Raw genomic sequence first — 22,601 nt, forward strand, 5'->3', positions numbered from 1 at the left:
TCCGCCCGGACATTTTTTTAAGTCTAAAAAAAGAGGACATGTCCGGGTAAAAGAGGACGTCTGGTCACTCTAGGCATATCAGAATATGACCAGGTATTGTTGGTTGTGGACTACTCTCAGTGCAGCAGTGACACTGAAGAGTTTATAAAGTCCAGAAGCAATGCTGTGTCTGATCCACATGCAACACACACTATCACGTTACCACTACATCAGTGTTACTGCATCACTAAAAATGATACATCACAGAAATCATATCTACACTTGGGGGATGTATGTATGCAGTGCAACAGATGGACTACAGTCTGTAACTGTAGAACTACAATGCTCTATTGTCAGTGGAGCTGAGAGAATGGACAATGAGTGATTCTGAAATGACTACGTGTGTGTGTGTGTGTGTGTGTATATATATATATATATATATATATATATATAATTATAATACATTGTGTAATTTAAATAAATTCAAATATATAATTTATTATTTACATAAATGTATATATTAAAACATTACATAAATACAAAAACAGAAATAACATTTTTTTCTTATAAAACGTAGTAGTGTGTTGTTAATTAGCATGAAGAACAAAGTTTGTTTCCAGATAAACTCCTTGATTGTTATTGTTTTCCCCCCAATTAATACTGAACTGTTATGAGGAGAGATTTGGACAGCGTTAAACCAGTTCACAAACAGAACATGAATTCATTTGATCTGTTTTATAATATTTTTTCTTCAATAGAAAGTGTCTAATGTTTTTTAATGAGTGATTCGAGCTGGACTTGTTTCCCCGCGGTAACGCCAGGGGGCAGAAGTGGATTTGAGTTTCCCTGATCAACAGCCGCCATTACAGCGAGGAAGAACAGTGTTGGTGAAAGTTGCTAACACGCTAATGCTAACAACATTAGTTGTCTGGTTTTGTAGCTATAGTCAGCGTTAACCTAAGCTCTATAAATAAAATAGATAAACGCAGTTAGACTTAATGAGCACAATATCACACATGTTCGGCGGTTTCAACTGTGGGAACGTGCTTTGAAATATGCGACAAGAAAACGAGCTAACGTCGTCAACACCAGTCGCACCACTTTATAAATAGACAAAACAAAACGACCAATTCCAAAATTAATTATTGAGCAAACTGACGACGGTATGAACTCCACGGAAGGACATTAACTTGAGGTGGGTAGTCGAATAATTATTGTTTTTGTATCGTCATGGTTTTAATTTTCATTATAATGCATTCTGGGATTGGACCGCACGTAAACTTAAAGTAGAACAAAGAGCTGCGTCTTTCATTAAAGAGGGAATATTATTTGATTTGATTTATTCTGTGCCGTGTATGGAAACCTGAATGAAATGCCATTGAAGTTTATAAATGTCGCACTAATTGTGCATTTTATTTGAGTCATGAGCTCATGGTGCGTATTATTTTTCACGGAAAAATAATTATCACGTGTTATATTTGCTATATTGTCTACCCCTTGTGATAAATGTAGGCTGGTAATTTCGCATCTGTAGTAGTAGACAATCTGACAAACTACGTTCACTTATGAAAGATTTCCTGTAAAAAGTTTGAATCTAACAGACTTTGATAAACATTTTATTTTCTCTCTGGCTTTATTTCACAGGGCAGAAGATCATAAAGAGCTGCTCTTTGATGGATATCATGAACTTGCTTCCATAAGCTATAGTAATCAGAGTGTAATCAAGCCTTTTCATTGTCCTATGATAAGCCACACAGCATGTTGTGATGTTGTGATCTGCTGCCAAAGCATTTGGATATTGGATATTAAACACTTTGTTTAATTGTAGCGCTGATTTAACTTTGGTTCACAATGAATCCTTCTAATATTTTTGGTAGACAACAAGGAGCCTTTCAAATACCAAGTAACACAAATCAGAATAGTGGCATGTTTCAAGCGTTTAGTCAACAGGGCACGAGCAGCACGACGCCAAATGTAAGCTTTGGCCAGCCTTCAAATTTTGGCCAGCAGTCAGTTTTTGGACAGGGGCCTGGACAAACATCTGTCTTTGGCCAGTCACCTTCATTTAGCCAGACACCCTCTTTCACTCAAGGTGTTGCATTGGGACAGTCATTTTCATCCATAGCTCAAGCACCTGTATTTGGACAAGCAACTTTGGGTCAAGGGCCACTAGGATTTGGAGCCCCTACTGGACAGAGTCAGACACCTGCTTTTGGCCAGGTGTCAACATTTGGTCAAACACCTGCATTTGGACAATCCACATCTACATTTGGCATGCCTTCTAATAATTCGCAACTGTCCTCTAATACAGACAACACTGGAGGATCTCAGCCCAAACTTGACCAGTCAGCATTTAATCAGCCATCTGCCTTTTCCTTGCCAGCTGCCATCTCAAGCTCTTCTGTGAGGGGACAAAGCAATGTACAGACTGGTGGCTTCAACACCAAGTTTGACTTTAAGCCACCAAACGAATCTGTCTTCAAACCTATATTCAGTGTCAGTCCAGAACCTTCCAACCTTAAATCTGCTTCTGCTCCTGAACCTTTGGGCTTTGCCAAGCCAGTTACAGGTGGATTAAGCAGTAGTGGGCCTGGTAGCTCTGTTTTTTCACCTTTCTCTGCAGTAAAACCTAGCACTCTGGGCTTTCGTTTCTCCCAGCCTGGGGCACCCACGTGTGTCACAGTCACAGGTGCACAAGTTTCTCAGACAGAGGCTGTCACTGGAAACCCACTCCAGTTCACATTCTCTCAACCTGCCAACCCTCCCAGCTGCAGCAGCACCACTGCTGTGCAGCCTACCACCACTCCCAGCAGTCCTTCCTCATTCAGATTTTCTGCAAAGGTCCTTCAGCCCCAAACAGAGGCTAATATGCTTTCGTTTAGTAGTACAGCTTTTGGCCAACCAAATCTTGGATTTAGAGGTCCAAAAACTGGACAGAACACTGACAATAGATCAGGGAATGAGGAGAGCTCAGAAAAGGCTGCTTTTGTTAGTCTTGGGAAGGGCATGAAACGGAAAGAAGAACCTACTGACCCAAGTGTTATTCAGGAAAAGAATTCTAAAGTTGATGTGTCCCAAGGCGGAGCTGATGCCTCAAGGCATCCATCCAAGCGGCCCCTTCATAGACCTATAGGGCCTACTGGTGGACTGTTTAAAAGTGCTTTGATTGGTCTGAAGAAGTCATCTGTTCCCTTGGTCAAGAAAGACGATCATCCTGTGGACTGGGGTCAAGGAGTTAGGCAAGAGCCTGCTGTTCCTGAAGCTGAAGTACTTGTTACTCCTCCTAGAGCACCAGCTCCCATTAGACATATTTTGGAAAAAGCAGAGAAGTCTTGTGAGTTCAGAGCTACACTCTGGTGTATATTTGTAATGTAAAAAAAGCACATTCTTATTTTTATCTTGATATTGTTATGATATAATTGTCAACCCTATGCATTACACTATCATAACATCTTTTTGAAGCTCCAGAGCCTGAATCTGAGACATGTACCCCAGTTCGAAGGGATCAGCGCGGGGCAAGCACTGACAGCCTGGGTGGTCTCTCTCCTTCTGAAGCCACTGCCATTCAGTGCAAAGGTATCCCACCCAGCGTCAACCGGAAAGACCTATTAGAAAAACATTTTGGTCGCTTTGGCAAAGTGCGCAAAGTGTACTGCAGACCTGCAAAAAATTGTGCCACTGTACATTTTCTTGATCATGTGAGTTTTCTTTATCTACATTTTCATTATCCTTTATAACCCTTATACAAAAATGAAATACAGTCCACAGATTTTAATGGCTGCATTAATTTTTCTTTCAGGCATCAGCTGCTAAAGCAAAAAAGAGGGGTAAACATTTCCAGGGCAGTGAACTTCAAATCTTTTGGAATAGAAAGAAACAAAGTGAGTGATTGCTTATATTTTTAATGCCATTTCAGCATCAGCAAAGTCAAACCAAAGGTTTTCTTCCATTCAGTGTATTCTGCCAAATTCATTTTTATGTATTTGTGTATTTAGGTCCAAGTGAAAAAGCAAAACGACCTTTACTGGTCAAGGAATATGAAACCACGGATGGAGAACAAAAACCTGTTGTTTCTCAGGTCACTCCTCTGCGCAAACCTCTGCTCAGAACTTCAGCTGCCGACAGTTCCCTGACTCAAGGGTAAATACTTGAGCCAGTTGTTTCATTGAAGTTTTATCTATTTTTTTGTCAAATGTAATGCCACTAATTCGTGGTCCACACTACACAATCTGCCCTGAATGAAACCCCACACACACACACACGTTCGGATTTCACACTTCGACAGACGATTCTGCTCAAAAGCTTGTGAGAGTTGCTACACCGAAAGAGAAGGCAGCTGTTTTCCGCACACTCTGGCTGTAACAGAAAACACCAAATACCTTGCTCTCCTGCTGCCCCTCAAGACAGCCTTTAGAAATGAAGATGTTTATAACTGATTTACAATAGAGACGGGCTTTAAGGACAGTAATATTTCAACACATTGCCAGGTCATCTGTACACTAACGCTCCCTTGCCAAAATAATATATATATCCCTGCTGTAATAATAAATACAGACACAACTCAGCACCTTCTTCCCTCTGAATATTGCCTCAGTAGACAGCGTTCTGGACCTATCACAGTCTATATATAAACAAACACAAAGGATGAACTAACACAGATGCTCTCTCAGTGGTTTATGGTCTTTCAGTCATGATTTTAACGTTGTGTTTCACACCCAAGGGTAGGCGTCCACCCCACACTACAGGACTCTACAGGAGTTGTATATTGAACATGTTTCACTTACTATTCACGATCGGCGCTGCTCCAACTGCACTGAGAGAAGATTGGAGGAGTGAAGTATGGGTTGTGGACTCCCCAAAGTACAGAATAATCAGAATGAGAGCTCTTGTGATTGTTGGGAGGAGTAAATGCCTCGAAATCAGCCCAAAAACCTGTAGTGTGGGCCAAGAAATGTACAAAATAGTTAGCTTAATTACACATTAAGTTTGGTTGCTTACCTATGAATGCAGTCTTTTAGCATGCAGGTGATGAGTTTATTATTAAATATCTTGTTTTATTATTTTCTTCTTATTGGGTTGTTTCAGATCACCCATCAAGAAACCCATTGTAGCAAATACCCTCCAGCTTGAGAATGAACCACATCAGGAAATGTGCACAGAGGGCCAGAATATGGATCGGCCAGTGATCAGCCTGCCGTCGTCCCTGCAGTCTCTGATTGGTCAACTGGCAGAGACTTCAGAGGAAAAGTATCGTCTTCTTGAGCAGAGAGACAAGATGCTTCGGCAATGTAAATAAACCTTTATCAGTCTATATTCATGTACTAGTCTCTCTTAGCGTAATCTAAAAATGGGTAGAATCATTGTTTTTATTTGTGTAGTGCGACCAAAGAGAACAGACCTGGACTTGTCCAAAGTGTTTGTGGGAACATGCCCTGATATGTGTCCAGAGAAGGAGCGCTACATGAGGGAAACCCGCAATCAGCTCAGTATCTTTGAGGTTGTACCTGAAACAGAAAAGGTTTGTAACAAAGTCTCTCTTCTTGTTTTTATTCCAGTTATTTACATGTTTATCTTAAAATGGTCCACATTACAAGGACTAGTCAAATATCTTTTTCAAAACACATTTTAAAGAGTTAGATCTGCGAGAGAACTAGCTGAAAGCTGTAGAGGGAGTATAGTTGTAATTTGTAAGTTGTTGTCTGAACAGTATTACAGTTGTGATATATATATATTGCAATATTTTTTAATTATGACCCAGGCGTGTTTTTATGACCAAAATCTGGCTTTAATTGTAATTATGAATGCGTAGTTACAGACTGTAATTTGGTAGCTGTTATGTACACAACAGTGAGTTAATTTGCCTCTGATTGTTGTAATGCTGAAAATATATTTCCCCATTTAAAAACATCACAGCCTTTGAAGTTTTCTTATAGTTTCACTATAAGAATGATTAAGGTTTCAGCGCTACGGTGCCAGTATACATCAATGTATGTAACATATATTACCACCACCTTCTTGTTTTAACAGTGAGGTCTGCTGACGATATATGTGCAGTTTGTCTTTTGTTCCACTCACTGTTCTTCAGTAGTCCGTACCACCACAGAGCAGACATTATTTGGGTAGAGGATATTTTTGGCTGGTGGATTATTCTTAGTCCAGCAGTGATACTGAGGGGTTTTAAGATCTTCAGCAGCACTGCTATGTCTGATTCCAGCAGAAAGGGGGCAAACAAAATATGGAGAGTGGCTATAGAAACAAGTAGTAGTAATGTTATGGCAAATCATGTATGATAGCATTCTGCTGTTACAGGTGGATCATTATGCGGCTGTTAAAGAGTACAGCAGGTCATCAGCTGACCAGGAGGAGCCTCTACCTCATGAGCTGCGACCCCTGCCAGTGCTTAGCATGACTATGGACTATCTGGTCACTCAGATAATGGACCAGGGGGATGGCAACTACCGCGATTGGTATGACTTTGTCTGGAACAGGACCAGAGGAATACGGAAGGTGTGTTTTTTTTTGCTTTCCTCCTGTTGATGGTGATTTATTTCATCAGTGGTGTTGTATCTTTCTCCATCAATTCTAAACTCAAATAAGTGACTGACATGTCATTTTTTTTTTTATATTAATATCATATAGGACATTACCCAGCAGCATCTGTGTGACCCAACAACTGTTTCGCTGATAGAGAAGTGCACTCGCTTCCATATCCACTGTGCTCATCACCTGTGTCAGGAACCTATGATGTCCTTTGATGCTAAGATCAATAATGAAAACATGACTAAATGCCTGCAAAGTCTGAAGGAGATGTATCAAGATCTGGCCACTAAAGAGGTCCACTGCCCCCATGAGGCTGAGTTCCGCCAGTACAATGTACTGCTCAAACTCAATGATGGAGATATTCTTCGGTATGATGTAGTAATTTAATAATAAGTTAGTCTTAAATATCTTGCTGGGGTGTAAAAAAAATCACTTCACACTAAACGGATGTTGGTTGTTTTAAAGCGAGGTGCAGCAGTTTCGTAAAGATGTCCGAGACTCAGCGGAGGTTAAGTTTGCGGTACAAGCCTTTGCTGCCCTAAACAGCAACAACTTTGTGAGGTTCTTCAAGCTGGTGAACGCTGCCTCTTATCTAGCGTGCTGCATTCTCCACAGATACTTTAACCAGGTGAGTGTAATTAATGTTCTTATGTTTACACCTAGAGTACAAAGCTCATTTCCAATAAAAATAAAAGGTGGGTCTGTGTGTAAAATGTATTTATAAATGTTTACACCTTTTATAATGCAGAGTTTAACTTTAAATTTGTGAACGCAGTGTCTTTCAAAAAAAGACTATGAGAGATGGGTCTGTTTTGAACTCTGTTCCACAAGGGCCCGAAGATGGGCTTTATCCACTGCATACAAAGATTTCTTCAGATTCTGAGAATCTTTTAATGATATGAGGTACAGTGGATGGAATTTGTCTTTGTGCATTTAAAATTCAATATAGGTTTTAAATACATTAAATTGCATTTTATTTTTATTTACGTTGTGCACTCTGTCCAGACCTTTTTGGAAATTTGGTTTGTACATGGGTAACGTTGTATTTGGTTTAATGAACTGAATGTTAAGAAATTAGAAGATGCTGTGTGTGTGTGTGTGTGTGTGTGTGTAGGTGAGACACTCTGCTCTTAAGGCCTTGAATATTGCCTACACTGTGGGGTCTCAGAGATCCACCACCTTCCCTGTAGAGGACTTGGTCCGAATGCTTATGTTCCGCAATGCCTCTGAAGCCACCAGTTTCCTGCAGCAGTATGGGCTCAGTGTTTCTGAAGGGTAAAATCTAAGTCTAAATTTTTCTAACTTAAGTTTAATGTAAGCGTATATCATTATGAATTTTCTCATACCATCATTTATACAATTTTTTTCTGGTAAAATCTCCAGTGTGGTTGAGCTAAGCCGTACAGCTTATCAGGAGCCAGATCTACATCTGCCCCAGAGGAAGTCTGTGGCCATCGAGCAGAAGATGATGGTGCTTATTGGGGAGGTTGTGAATGGAGGACCTCTTCCAAACCCACCACAGCACACACCAGTCTGCAGCTTTGATACAAACAACAAATACAGAGGGGATATGATTCCCTTAGAGCCACTGACAGGTGCTGTAAACCCAACTTAAACCTTTTTTTAAGTTTGTCACAAGACATCTGTTCCTGAGGAATTGTAAACAGTCATTTTCCTAAAACAATTTATTTAAACAATGTTATTGTAGTGTGTTACCATCTTTTACTAGCTTCAAATCTGTATTTATTCACTTAAGTTAATTTTTTTTCCAAGTGTTACTGTTACAATTAAAATTTAATTCCCTCACATCACATGGGAATCTTCTCTTAGACCTATGCCAAGTTTAAAATGAAGAATGCATGTTATGTGCTCATTTTATTTTCAAATTTGACAACGCGCATGTTTGATGAATAAGGACCGTTGTATTTTGTAGGAACTGCGTGAAATATGTAGCAGGGGAAATTGTATAAAAATACAATTTAATACAAAATATAAAACATAAACTAGGTATAATTAGTAGATTTTAGAATGTCGTCTCTATAGATGCAAAAAAATCAATTAAAATCTCTTAAAAAAAAAAAGTAGAAGTAAAATTAGTAATAATAAAATAATAGTAATTATATGAATAGTTGCTGAGAGCCTAATCCTATCTATAGATAAAAATAATTCTTTTTCTACCCATGACATGGTGGTTTAACAGTTTTGTTGTGTCTCTTTACAGTCATGGCTGTTCCTCAGAAACAGGAAATTAAACCCCTGATGGAGACAGAACCAAAGCCTGTGCTTAAATCCAAACTACAGGTGGGGCTAAAGCTGTTTGCAGAGCCTCCTTCTGCAGCGGAGGTGGCTCACCCTGGGGACACAGCAGAAACTGGGGAGTTCTCTGAGGCCACGGTGCCTCTGATCCCGGAGTTGATGCTCCATCCCAAAGTACAGCTTCAACCTGTTAGATCCCCATCACCTCCTCCAAAACAAGAACCAGCATACACTGAACAGGTTTATTCATCATTTAAAATTGCTGTTGATGATTTATGCTGTCTTTTAAAGGCCTCCTCAAGGGAAATTCGAGTTCTTCTTAATATGCGAGTTTTGGTGTTGTTCATAGGATTGAAGATTTACCATGAGTGAAATTAACTGTCAGCACCATGGCTTAGTGTTTCTGCTTTAAAAACTGCAGTGTTCCTAAGACAGAATGGGGAGATTAAGATTTGTAATGTCATAAACCTTTGAGGCCAATTTTAGTGACTTCAGATATGGGGCTTTTGAAGTATTTGTAATTGTATTTTCATTTGGACTTTTGAGATTTGTATGTATGTACCTGTAATTATTTATGTAGTTAGAAATGCTTCGGTCTCATCAGCATCACTCTGCATTCCCTTCAGGACATAATGGCTGAGGTGGATTCTGTGGTTGAGGAGGTTCTGGAGGCTGAGGTCACAGACTTGGCTAAAGCTGTGGCTGAGTATGCCTCTTTAGCTCTGAGGTAGGGCTATTTAATTTGATAATGGATTCAAATTATTTTATATATATATATATATATGTATATGTGTGTGTGTTTTTGTTTGTTTATTTCAATATTCTGCACATGTCTTAGTGTGAGTGAGAGGGAAGTGGAGATGGTGGTTGGTGAAGTTGTTTCTCAAATGCTGAGAGACCTATCTACAGCGGAGATCATGGCTGAGAAGAAGAGAACTGAAGAGGAGAAACGCAAGCTGGAGGAAGCCAAGTATGTTGTTTATTTTTGGTATGGTATATATTTATTTTTTGGAAAACAATAAATCAGAAAAATGTAATTGACAATAAAAGCAGTAATGAAGCACATGATGCTCCAGATGCAACAGACCGACCAAAGAACCTTATACAAACCACAAAATATCGTGGTTTGGATAGTCAGTATCATTCGTATATCCAAATATCATTCGGATATAATGCCTAACATGTAGATTAGATTACCACCTATCTCCCAAATCTCCCTTTAAATAAGTGACTTAATGTGAATGTGAATTTCCAGTGGTGGAAATATAATTAAAACCAGAAATATATACCCTCAATGTAGATGAGGTTTTTGAATTGATTTGTCTGTTGTGGTCCCTTGGTGTACAATCCTGATGGCTCACTCCCTAAGCTATTTTAGCTATTAACATACTGCAACTAGCCCCACAACAGGAGCTGCATCACTCTATGGCTGTCTTGAATAGGATGAGTACATGAAATAGTCTTCCCCATTTGAGGAGACATGCCGTGGTTTGGACCTCTTTGTTATGCCAACGATGCAAATTACCTTTAAGTCACATACTGTAATTTCTTGCCAGTGGTGATATAGCCATTTTGCATGTCCTGCTCAACATTTCCTGCAACATTATGATTGATTCCAGGCGAAAACAGGAACATGAGGCCTTCCTGGACAAGCTGAGCTCAGAGCTTTTTGCTGAGATCAGTGAAGAGGTCCTTACACGGTATACCAAGGAACTGATTGGTGCAGAGATAAGGTTAGTCTCAACATATTTGGTCAAATATTACATTTTTATATATATCAAGCTTTAAATATCATTGTTAGTGTAGTACTACAGATGATTATCTCCAGTGAAGTTTTAGAAAACAACAATTTAAATGTTTTTGGTAACAGGTCAAGTAAAATACCTTGTCCGCAGGTTTGCGTTGGAGGAGAAGGCTGCATTTGTGGCTCATTGCTCAGAAAAGGTGTGCAACGATTTGGTCGAAGACACTCTGGATTTAGAGATTGCACAGCTGGCAAAGGAGGTGTTGGATGTAGAGTTACGAAGAATTCACAAGTTCATTAAAAGGTGTGCTATTGCTGTCAGTATTTCTTGATGACCATATATGTAAGGGCACATGTGATCATTTTGATTGGACCACAGCCCTTGGTGTGTATTAAGCATTGTGTATGTATGTTTAGGTGGCGTGATGTGGTAACAGTACGCAGACAGCTAAAGAGACAGATGCGTGGATTCCCTGCAGCCCCATGCTGTGTGGACCCTCGTTTCAAGATTAGAGCTTTAGCACCAAGTGCCCCATCTACTCCCTGCTTAGAGACACTTGCTCATGGCCTCATAAACCTGGGTAATGCAGGGAATATGGCTGTGTCCTGCACAAGGTGACCACACCATCCTTGTCAAAGTTCATGTTTTCAGTAGCACGTTTAAATGTGTAAGCTCTTGCAGTGCTAAATAATTTTTATGTTGTGATGTAATTGCAGATTGCTAAAAACAAGGAGTGACAACATTCATCAGATGAGAGTAAACTTCTACTATAATTTGTTACTCAGGTAATAGAAATTGGGTTGATTTCTTGTAGAGTTCACTTTACAAAGTTAATTGCTGATCAGACATGTAAGAGTTTTTATGCCTTGATGTAGTCAGCGTGTGTGGAAGCCTCTCGACCTGCCCACGCTGGTAGCTGAAAGCACCCCCAACCCACCGGACAGAATATTCTGGAAAGCTGCTCTGCTACTTCCCAGCAACCAAGATAGTGATATGAATTTTGCCAACAGGTATGAGACAGATTCATCTTAACACCTTTGTCTTGAATTGTAGCACTGTAGAGGCCTCATTTATTTTCAAACATGTTCCACACTAGAGCAAAGGTTGCATGGAAATGCTTGTATTTAACAACACTTTTGAAAGAGTTGAGGCAACTGGTACATTAGGACTAACGGTGTATCAGGCTCAACACACAAAACTCTTTTATTTGATCACTGTGCTTCAGCATCCTGACAGAGTGGCTAGAAGTTAAGATGGGTGGTGAAGGAAAGATGGAGGAGAGCATATCGGAGATGGAAGGAAAACTAGAAACTCTACTTATATGTAATAACCCAAGAGATGTTGGACAAAAAACACACAAAGTTCATGTCTGTATAAAGGTGAGACCCTGAGATGGTATAAGATTGAACTGCATTTATCAAATCAAGTGACAAACTTGATATGTCCTCTAGCTATAGTGTAATCTAACAGCAGCAAATGTGCTTTCAGATGTGATTTCACATGTTATCTCTTTGCAGGTGAGCCGTGGACCTCTAAACAAGGAGGGCCAAGTTCATCTTGAGGATCAGAAGGAGCTGTTAGGAACCAGTGGACTCCTGGTGATGTTGCCACTTCTGCCCGGTGGAGGTCATTCCAATATTGTGCAGGATGAAGAGGATGTGCCTTTACTGTCTGCTCTTCTACAGCTGAAGCAGGTGCAAAAGGCTAGTGGCTGGAACTCAGCATTACCCCTGGCACTGATAATACCTGGGCAACAGGAAGGAGGATTAACTGACCAGAAGTTAGAGGATGGTGGGTTTCATGAAACGTTTCCAGTTACTTTTAATCATGTGACTAATATTTTTATTATATTGGACATTTTGTAACAATGTGTCGTGAGTAATATTTTCTCTGTTCTTCTACAGTTCTTCAGCTGAGGGGTTTAGTTCATGATGGGCTCATCTCTGAATATATCTTCGTCCGTATCTCTGGAGGCATAAGTGATCTCCAAGGATCTCAGCAGGCAAGTCCTGTCATGTTCTTTAGCAGTGGTGGACAGTAATGAAGTAAATGTAATTTGCTACTGTATTTAAGTAGTTTTTCAGTGTATCTGTACTTTACTAATGTATTTACATTTTTAGCAACTTTTTACTTTAACTACATTTCAAAGTGAAATATCTTACTTTTTATTCATTTACACCTTTATCTGCTGCACAAAACATGGGAATTTCTTTTTTAATTCATCCGAGAACTTACATTTCCGTTTCGGCACAGCTGCTTGAGATGAGGGTGGGTACATGAGCTTTGCCTGACGTAAACAAGGACTACTGACGTGCAGACTGACCAATTAAATTTTTTTATTTTTTTTAAAAAGTTTACAGAGAAGGTTATCGATCAATAACGGTAGCTCTACAGTCAGACCGTCCAATCAGAAGATTTTAGGCTACTTCACCACGCCACCTTCTCACTCACGCGAACCAATCGGAGTAGGGGAGGGCGGGACTAGTTTGTGAACGAAACTTCTCGAAGTTCTATGTAAGCTCTAGAAAAACAAAATCCCGGACGTTTGTGAAATTCCGCCTGGACATTTTTTTAAGTCTAAAAAAGAGGACATGTCCGGGTAAAAGTCTGGTCACCCTACAGTTGGAGTCTACTCCTACAAACACAACAGGTTTCTTCGCCTAAAACCAAGTAATAAGAAAGTCAACTGTGTCAAGGTGACACAGTTAATTTTCTGGAGCGGTGCGAGTCAGGTTGTGTGTGCCATGCGGAATAGGCTAGGCGCAGAATCATAAATTGGGCTTAAATCTCAGGAGCCAGCGACCTCTGTTGGTTTGAAGGGGAAACACTTTGCGTATGCATGTGACAGATCTTATAACATTCATTGTAATTAATCTATGGCTGTTTCTGATGTGTTCATCAGTGTCAGACTAATTAATGACATTCTATTTAAAGACCAGTGAACCAAGAGTGACATTAGAGTCTTTTCACCTACAATGAATTGATTAAGCATGAGTCTTGTTACAAAAAATTATAACGGACATTAGAACCATAAGACATCATGGTACTTTCAATACATTAGAAGGTAAAGTCTAGTTTTACTGGAGTAATATTTTACATTGAGAATCTGTACTTTAACTCAAGTACATGGTTTGTGTACTTTGTCTGTCACTGTTCTTTCGGTCTTTATTTACTCAAGCAGATTTAGAAAGAAAGCCACTGTACTTGGATGCCATCACTTCCCAAATTCTCTGATCGGTTGTTTCAAATTAAAGGCCATCCTCATAACATTTCATAACATACCGAAGCAGAGGCGGCTATAATTTGTACATACAGCAATTCCCTCAGTTTAATTCATAAAGGCTTTATTGCCATGGTAACAGACGTTTACTGTGTTACAGCTGTGTAAAAGTGAAACAAGTAAAATTTGCATAAGCAAGAGACTTGTGATTTTATTGTAAGGAGAATAGGTGAAAAAATGTAGTTAAAATACGAATGTTACAAATTAAAACTGTAAACAACATGGTGTTGTTTCTAACACATTCTAACATAGTTTTATAGGAGGAGTTTCCTCCTTTAAAACTTGGCAAATTCTTTATGATTTTGTTTGCTACTAGCATCCTTTGAAGGTTGTTTTTGCTGTGGCTTTATATTGTTCATATCAATGTCTGAGTTATGTCATATAGACTGAAATTAAGAAATATTTCATGATATACATTTTGGCCATATTGCCCAGCCCTAAAGCTTGTCTAGAATTGACATATGAGTGGGTATTTTTATAGGGCTGATATAAGCAAAAACTACTGTTCATGTATCTAAGGGTAAGGTACGGTATCTTGTCCAGTACTGTAATAATCTAGCTTGAAATGACCATTTTGTGATGTCAGTTTTCTTCCTGTGGAGTAGACTGTGTAGTTTATGTACGATGGTCAAGTGATCATTTTTCTTTAATACTACAATGTGAATAATAATATTCATAAATATGTAAATTGTGTTTCATTTATCACTATCAGATTGGTGAAGCAGTGCGTTGGCTGGTGGGCCACTCTCCAGCCTCTACAGTCCTCTCCTCTCAGCCACTGCTGCAGTTTGTAGAAGGAGGGCTGTGTCGTGAATTCCATGCCAGATTCCACAATGACAAGCTGGAGAGAGTACAGGCAGGACTGAAATGCCAGAATACAGCAGCCATCATCCAGCTGTATAACAGTGTGGTGGCATATCTAGCATCTGTGGTTAGCTCTGAAAATCTGATCGCTGTGTCTTGGCCACCACCTGAGTTCTCTCTGCCTGAGAATAGAGAACATGTGCCTCACCTGAACTGGAATTCTCCACAGCACTTGAACTGGCTGAAGAGGGCCATCCTGAGCCTACAGGTCCCTGAGTGGTATCTACCACGTCAAAGCGGTACATCTGTTACACTATGTTTACACGTTCATTTTACATAACAGTTGATAGAACTGATAGCCAAGTCCCAGCTTGGGTGAACACAAAAATAGATTGAATTTACAGGTTGTACTTCAGTCCAAATACTCTGTTCCTCTTTAAAAATGCCAGGCTGTAATTGTGTGTGTGTGAGTGTGTGGTGCCTTGTGTTATACTTGTGATCTAGTGTCCCATCCATGGTGTGTGCCTGCCTTGCGCCCAGTGATTTGTTGTAGGCTCCCAATTTGTTGTGTTTTCCCAAATTAATCTGGATACATATGTATGATTTAGTATTTCTGAAAAACACTATTTAATTAATAAATATGTAATATCTCTCTTTCACCAGCTTCTTGGCCCCGTTTATGTGCATCCATATTTCAGTATGTATCCCAGATACCCAGCTCTCCTCAGAGTCAACCCATCCTTATGTCTCATCTGGAGCACTTGCTAGGAAAGGTACATGCCCAATACATGCGGCCAGATACTGAGGAGGATGATGATGAAAAAGCTGGACCTTCCTTTAACAACATCCCATGGGATGATGTATTATTACTCTGCATAGAGCATCGTATGAAGGACTGGATTTTACCAGAGACCCCAGTGACAAAGGGTGAGAAATAATAGTTAAGAATTAAAATAGAAATGTATTTGAATGATATTAGTGTGTGTTTAGTTAACTCTTATGTCCCTAAATATTATAAAAATAGTTTTTGTTTGGAAAATGATTTTATATTGAGCCCAATTTCTGCCTCTGTAACAGATGCCTTCACTGAGGATGGAGAGATTTTGGTGTACTATTACAAAAAACAGCTAATGGACTTTAAGCCACCAGGCAGCTGGGTGGCAGCTGTGAAACACACTCAGAGGGAGAAACAACAGAATACTGACAGGTAGAGTCTAAGATTTTGGTTCCAGGGCCTGATTTAAAATTTTACCTACCTGAAGTTGTTCATTTTATTTTAGAAATCCTATGTTTTCAGGCTCATTTGTGGAAGGAATATATGGAGAAGAGAGGGGGATGTGGAATTCTCGGCATTGCATTCCCTTGCAAATAATTTTCATTCGCTCTCAACTGTTTTTTTTTTTGCATGTTTCATATTCCCGTACAAACATTCTCTTACAAAAGACTATGGTTTTCAGCCACTTTTTTGTTAAAACACAGTTAAATTATTCATTCATTCATTCATTCATTCATTATCTGTAACCCTAATCCAATTCAGGGTCGTGGTGGGTCCAGAGCCTACCTGGAATCATTGGGCGCAAGGCGGGAATACACCCTGGAGGGGGCGCCAGTCCTTCACAGGGCAACACAGACACACACACACACACACACACACATTCACTCACACACTCACACCTACGGACACTTTTGAGTTGCCAGTCCACCTACCAACATGTGTTTTTTGGACTGTGGGAGGAAACCGAAGCACCCGGAGGAAACCCACACAGACACAGGGAGAACACACCACACTCCTCACAGACAGTCACCTGGAGCGGGAATCGAACCCACAACCTCCAGGTCGCTGGAGCTGTGTGACTGCGACACTACCTGCTGCTCCACCCTGCCGTCCCACAGTTAAATTAACATTAACATTTTGGTGGCGCAGCAGGTAGTGTCACAGTCACTGGAGGTTGTGGGTTCAATTCCCGTTCCGGGTGACTCTGAGGAGTGTGGTGTGTTTTCCCTGTGTCTGCGTGGGTCTCCTCCAAGTGACTGTCTGTGAGGAGTGTGGTGTGTTCTCCCTGTGTCTGCGTGGGTTTCCTCCGGGTGACTGTCTGTGAGGAGTGTGGTGTGTTCTCCCTGTGTCTGCGTGGGTTTCCTCCGGGTGACTGTCTGTGAGGAGTGTGGTGTGTTCTCCCTGTGTCTGTGTGGGTTTCCTCCGGGTGACTGTCTGTGAGGAGTGTGGTGTGTTCTCTCTGTGTCTGTGTGGGTTTCCTCCGGTTGACTGTCTGTGAGGAGTGTGGTGTGTTCTCTCTGTGTCTGCGTGGGTTTCCTCCGGTTGACTGTCTGTGAGGAGTGTGGTGTGTTCTCTCTGTGTCTGCATGGGTTTCCTCCGGGTGACTGTCTGTGAGGAGTGTGGTGTGTTCTCCCTGTGTCTGCGTGGGTTTCCTCCGGTTGACTGTCTGTGAGGAGTGTGGTGTGTTCTCTCTGTGTCTGTGTGGGTTTCTTCCGGGTGACTGTCTGTGAGAAGTGTGGTGTGTTCTCTCTGTGTCTGCGTGGGCTTCCTCCGCGTGCTCCGGTTTCCTCCCATGCTCCAAAAACACATGTTGGTGGTTGGATTGGTGACTCAAAAGTGTCCGTAGGTGTGTGTGTTGCCCTGTGAAGGACTGGCGCCCCCTCCAGGGTGTATTCCTGCCTTGCACCCAATGACTTACCTGTCAGAATACATTTTACAAAAGTAAATTTTAATACACTTCTGCTTAAACAGGAATAAATAAATTGTGACTTAGGCTGTGATTATTAAAAGTACAAATAATCTATGATTTTCACATAGGAAAATAATCACCTGAGAAATCAAAAAGTCAAACTTGAGGCATTAGACTGATACACATTTGGGTTGGAACACTAAACAATTGAGTGGAACCAAAAATATTTGAGTATAAACAAATATTTACATGGGAATGCAAAACAAGGGGACACAATGCCAATAATCAAATCCCCCCGGTTCCCTAAGAGGTTCCATATGAGTTAGTATGGTTGAACGGGCTGAATCCCACTAAGCATTACTTTAATTCCATGTATTCAGCCTGGTACTTTTTACTGAACATACTTCCATAAAAATACTATTCTGTAAATAAATAAACATATAAATAAATTCTATAAAAAGTGTCATATGATGCTCTTTGGAGCAGAATGAAGGTGACTGGGTGCAAGAGAGATTTTTAATACCAGTTCCAGCCTCATTACAACTTTAGTATCCAGTTACGTCGATGAAATTCATCTACTTAAGAACTCAGTTATGTTTTCTTCCAGGACAAATGTGAGGGCCAAGCTGACTCTGTCTCCAACAGTACAATTTCCCAGACAGAGATTGTTTCAGAGTCGGATAGAGCCTGAGGAGAGCCGATCTGTTCTTGACTTCACACACACACTCACTGCTCAGGAACTACTACCCCACCGCCTGCTCTCCAGCATTGAGCAAGAGAAAGCTCAGAGCCAGAGGTCAGTCCAACTCTGGCATTTAAAGCAATGATGAGAATTGTCTTGTAAATGTGAGGGCACATTAACCTCCTGTCATCTGTATAAACTTCATAAAGTTTCTGTTAATATGCTTAGATTTGAGGAAAAGCTGCAGCGCTGGTTGGAAGCGGATCAACTTCACTCAGTGTCTATGCCACTCTTCATGCCTTCCACACTACTATCTGTTCCTGAAATGTTGACTCCCACCCGTCGCCCCCTGGTGTCCACTGCCAGGCTCACACAGGTATAATTTAATTATGAAAATGCCTTTTTCAGGGCAGAGAAACGAGAGAACATAGTATAAACAGAATATAAAATAACAGTTGTTTCTGAAGGAAATGGCTGTGACACTAGCAAAAATATTGGGGAAAAACCGACTTGTAATTTTCAAGAATATGAAAGCTGTCAATCACAGAAGAATTATTAAAATAAAGTAACAAAAATGTGACACCTGTTGAAGCTCTTACGATGAGCTTCAGTAGGTTCAGTTTACACTAGTAGAAAAAGGCTGACACCAGCTTCTATTGTTCATTGTCCATTCGCTTCCTGGCATCTCTGAGAGTTTCTGCATGTGCTATTTGTTATAGTTATACATTAAGTCAAATGTGTATATGTTTAACCGTAATGGTGCTAATATGGTTGATCACCCTGAAGCAGTGGAAGCTTCCTCCATGTTACATGTGGGAGGATAATTTGTTCAGCAAGTAGGTAACTGAACCGCATCATTCTCTCGACTGCCAAACTGCACAGGGCAGCTCTGACTTGTGGTCTCAGGTGGGACAGGGATGGTTTCATGGTTATATAATGGAAAGTTTGTAGTTTATAGCCTGTGATGCCTTTGAGATCTTTACACACGTCATGTACGTTTTTTGGGTTTCACTTTGTTTGCAAGATTACTCCTGTTCTCATCCCCAAGAGCTGTGGAGTTGTGTGCATCTTTGATGCGAGTATACAGCAAATCCAGCGTCCGGTTTCCTCTGATTCTAAGGTTAAAGTCTCTGTAAACACAATGAATGCACTGGGGCTTTGGTTCTGGTCTCTCATGATGAATGAGTGGTTTACATTAGATACGATGTGGACTTTGGATTGTAGCAGGAATTTGAACAGCAAACATGACTGCCTGCCTCACATTCTTGATAGTGATTTCTTTTTGGCTCATTGTCATTTAAAGGAATACAAACCGGATTCCAAAAAAGTTGGGACACTAAACAAATTGTGAATAAAAACTGAATGCAATGATGTGGAGGTGTCAACATCTAATATTTTATTCAGAATAGAACACATCACAGATCAAAAGTTTAAACTGAGAGAATGTATCATTTTAAGGGAAAAATATGTTGTTTCAAAATTTCATGGCGTCAACAAATCCCAAAAAAGTTGGGACAAGGCCATTTTTTACCACTGTGTGGCATCCCCCCTTCTTCTTACAACATTCAACAGACGTCTGGGGACAGAGGAGACCAGTTTCTCAAGTTTAGAAATAGGAATGCTCTCCCAATCACGTCTAATACAGGCCTCTAACTGTTCAATCGTCTTGGGCCTTCTTTGTCGCACCTTCCTCTTTATGATGCTCCAAATGTTCTCTACAGGTGAAAGATCTGGACTGCAGGCTGCCATTTCAGTCCCCGGATCCTTCTCCTACGTAGCCATGATGTTGTGATTGCTGCAGAATGTGGTCTGGCATTATCTTGTTGAAAAATGCAGGGTCTTCCCTGAAAGAGATGACGTCTAGATGGGAGCATATGTTGTTCTAGAACCTGAACATAGTTCTCTGCATTAATGGTGCCTTTCCAGACATGCAAGCTGCCCATGCCACAAACACTCATGCAACCCCATACCATCAGTGATGCAGGCTTCTGAACGGAGCGATGATAACAACTTGGGTTATCCTTGTCCTCTCTGGTCCGGATGACATGGCGTCCCAGAGTTCCATAAAGAACTTCAAATCGTGACTCATCTGACCACAGAACAGTCTTCCATTTTCCCACACTCCATTTTAAAAGACCCCTGACCCAGTGCAAACGTCTGAGCTTGTGGAGCTTGCTTAGAAATGGCTTCCTCTTTGCACTGTAGAGTTTCAGCTGGCGACGGCGGATGGCACGGTGGATTGTGTTCACTGACAATGCTTTCTGGAAGTATTCTTGAGCCCATTCTGTTATCTCCTTGACAGTGGCATTCCTGTTTGAGGTGCAGTGACGTTTAAGGGCCCGGAGATCACGAGCATCCAGTAGAGTTTTACGGCCTTGTTCCAGATTCTCTGAATCTTTTGATGATGTTATGCACGGTTGATGATGATAACTTAAACGTCTTTGCTATTTTACGCTGGGTAACACCATTCTGGTATCGCTGCACTATCTTTCTGCGCAACAATGGTGGAATTGGTGATCCTCTTACCATCTTGGCTTCAGAGAGACACTGACACTCTGAGAAGCTCTTTTTGTGCCCAATCATGTTGTCAATTGACCTAATTAGTGTTAATTGGTCTTCCAGCTGTTCGTTATATGCTCAATTTCCTTTTTCCAGCCACTTATTGCTACTTGTCCCAGCTTTTCTGGGATTTGTTGACACTGTGTAATTTTGAATCAACATATTTTTCCTTTAAAATGTTACATTTACTCAGATTAAACTTTTGATCTGTCATCTATGTTCTATTATGAATAAAATATTGACATTTGCCATCTCCACATCATTGCATTCAGTTTTTATTCACAATTTGTTTAGTGTCCCGACTGTTTTGGACTCCGGTTTGTACATGCTGAAACCAGTCATTCTGAATAGTGCTGATTAGACAGGGTGAGAACAGTCCTGCTGTGTCATATGCTTCATTTAAAATACGTTTGTTACAATTATTCAAAATATAATTTGTAAATATTGTGTAATTTGGTCACTCACTTTTAAAAATGCTTATATTAAATGTGCTAAATGCAATATCACATGTATGTATCTTTACACTTTTACAGCGCCTTTCTAGACACCCAAGGACGCTTTACAATCCACACTGCTCAGAACGCTCAGAACACTCAATCCACACACACACACTGGTGAGAAGCGGCAGCCAAACGCGCACAGCGTACTCTCGACCAGGAACGACCGTCCACCTGGAGGACTGCATCGGGCACTAGGGTTTAACCCAGGACAGAGCGCCAATCCATATCTGGGCTCACACATACAGACACTCATTCACACACCAGGACAGTTATTACAGAAGCCAATTCACCTACCCAACATCAAAATCATAGCAGTGTTTATGGTACCTATAATAAACAGAATATTTTAGGGTCTATGAGCTGCTGTGTTAAAATTCAAGTCTATGCACTGTATAGATTTTTTACAGGACGTACGATACCAGCAGCTCACTGATAGACATACATGAGACAGTGGGACACTGACTGAAGACAATAACCTGATGCCTGTAGAACGCCTGTAGCTAGTGATTGTTCCAATTTATTCAGAGCTGTGTCCAAATCAGGATATATTTCTGCACTTAGTTTTTCTTATGCTTCATCTCTCTTTGTAGGTTATTGAAACAGATGACTTTGCTGAGAAGGTTCCTTCCACCCATCAAAAAGATGCACCTATGTCTCTAACCCAGCGACTAAAGGAGCTCGACAGACTCTTAACAGCGAATCGAGAAGCGGAGCTCGCATGCAGCCTGAAGTTAAAAGGACTGTTAGAGATCACAGAAGACTGAACAGTGCAGTTACTCTACTGTTCTTTAGCTCTGGACTTCTCCTTCATCTGTTAAAGGCAAAAGAACTTATTTTATTTTAATATTTTAGTGTTATATGTTAGACTTGATCTTGTAAAAACGTAGTTTTCCTTTTCTTAGTTTTATTGGAATTATAAAATTACAGGAACCTCTTTCAGATTATGTAAATTAAAATCTTAAATATTAATGTGGTATGAGTTCGTTCATTTCTGATATGCCAGTTTGAGGATTTTAGGAAGGACTAACTGTTATTGACACTCTTGTGTACGTGTGTATGTATAAAGCCTTATCATGGTTACTTCAGAAACATAAATAACAATGTATTTTTGGCATGTTTGGATTTATACACTTTATAAAATGTGTGTTTGGGCGACCAATAAAGCAGTGTTCTTTTTATCTATTTCCTGGGGTTACAATTAATTTTATATTTTTATCAATTGAAAATATTCAATAATATGTATCAGTAAATATTACCCAGTCTGAAGCAGCAGCTGAAATGCTGAAAGAGGTTCACAGAAACAGGCTGGTTCCTGGGGTACTGAAACGAAATTGTGCATACAGCTAATATTTTGTCTAATAAACTTATAAGGGACGGCATGATACGGAAATTTCCTGAATGATAATTCACAATCACAGTAAACAAATTGGGCTGTAAAATTAACTAGAGTTTAAGTATCATTCTTGCTACTACTACACCCACTCACAGTTCTGAATATAACTATGAATAACCGTGTAACTCTGATGTTATGATGTGAGGAAATCAAAATTGTTTTTTTGACGTCACTTTTTA

At 40.3% G+C, this 22,601-nt stretch overlaps 1 protein-coding gene across 2 annotated transcripts; it reads left to right on the forward strand.

Annotated features, from left to right (window-relative positions):
• The first annotated feature begins 853 nt into the window (after positions 1-853).
• Positions 854-22,329, forward strand: mcm3ap (minichromosome maintenance complex component 3 associated protein). Of its 2 annotated transcripts, XM_066686271.1 has the most exons (29): positions 854-1,174; positions 1,624-3,313; positions 3,442-3,677; positions 3,779-3,860; positions 3,975-4,119; positions 5,065-5,267; positions 5,358-5,497; positions 6,289-6,486; positions 6,619-6,887; positions 6,985-7,147; positions 7,634-7,794; positions 7,903-8,114; positions 8,741-9,015; positions 9,402-9,502; positions 9,614-9,745; positions 10,395-10,508; positions 10,671-10,823; positions 10,937-11,134; positions 11,237-11,305; positions 11,396-11,530; positions 11,746-11,899; positions 12,038-12,311; positions 12,425-12,522; positions 14,513-14,903; positions 15,268-15,531; positions 15,682-15,811; positions 17,896-18,084; positions 18,199-18,346; positions 21,620-22,329. In XM_066686271.1, the coding sequence occupies exons 2-29, from the start codon at positions 1,831-1,833 to the stop codon at positions 21,791-21,793; spliced, it is 6,291 nt and encodes a 2,096-aa protein (XP_066542368.1). In that variant the 5' UTR covers positions 854-1,174; positions 1,624-1,830; the 3' UTR covers positions 21,794-22,329. The 2 variants fall into 2 exon arrangements, with proteins under 2 accessions (XP_066542368.1, XP_066542369.1); XM_066686272.1 differs by lacking the exons at positions 17,896-18,084; positions 18,199-18,346; positions 21,620-22,329 and adding an exon at positions 15,902-16,183.
• The last annotated feature ends 272 nt before the right edge of the window (positions 22,330-22,601 follow it).

Source organism: Hoplias malabaricus, chromosome 12, assembly GCF_029633855.1.
Source record: "Hoplias malabaricus isolate fHopMal1 chromosome 12, fHopMal1.hap1, whole genome shotgun sequence".
Classification (NCBI taxonomy): domain Eukaryota; kingdom Metazoa; phylum Chordata; class Actinopteri; order Characiformes; family Erythrinidae; genus Hoplias; species Hoplias malabaricus.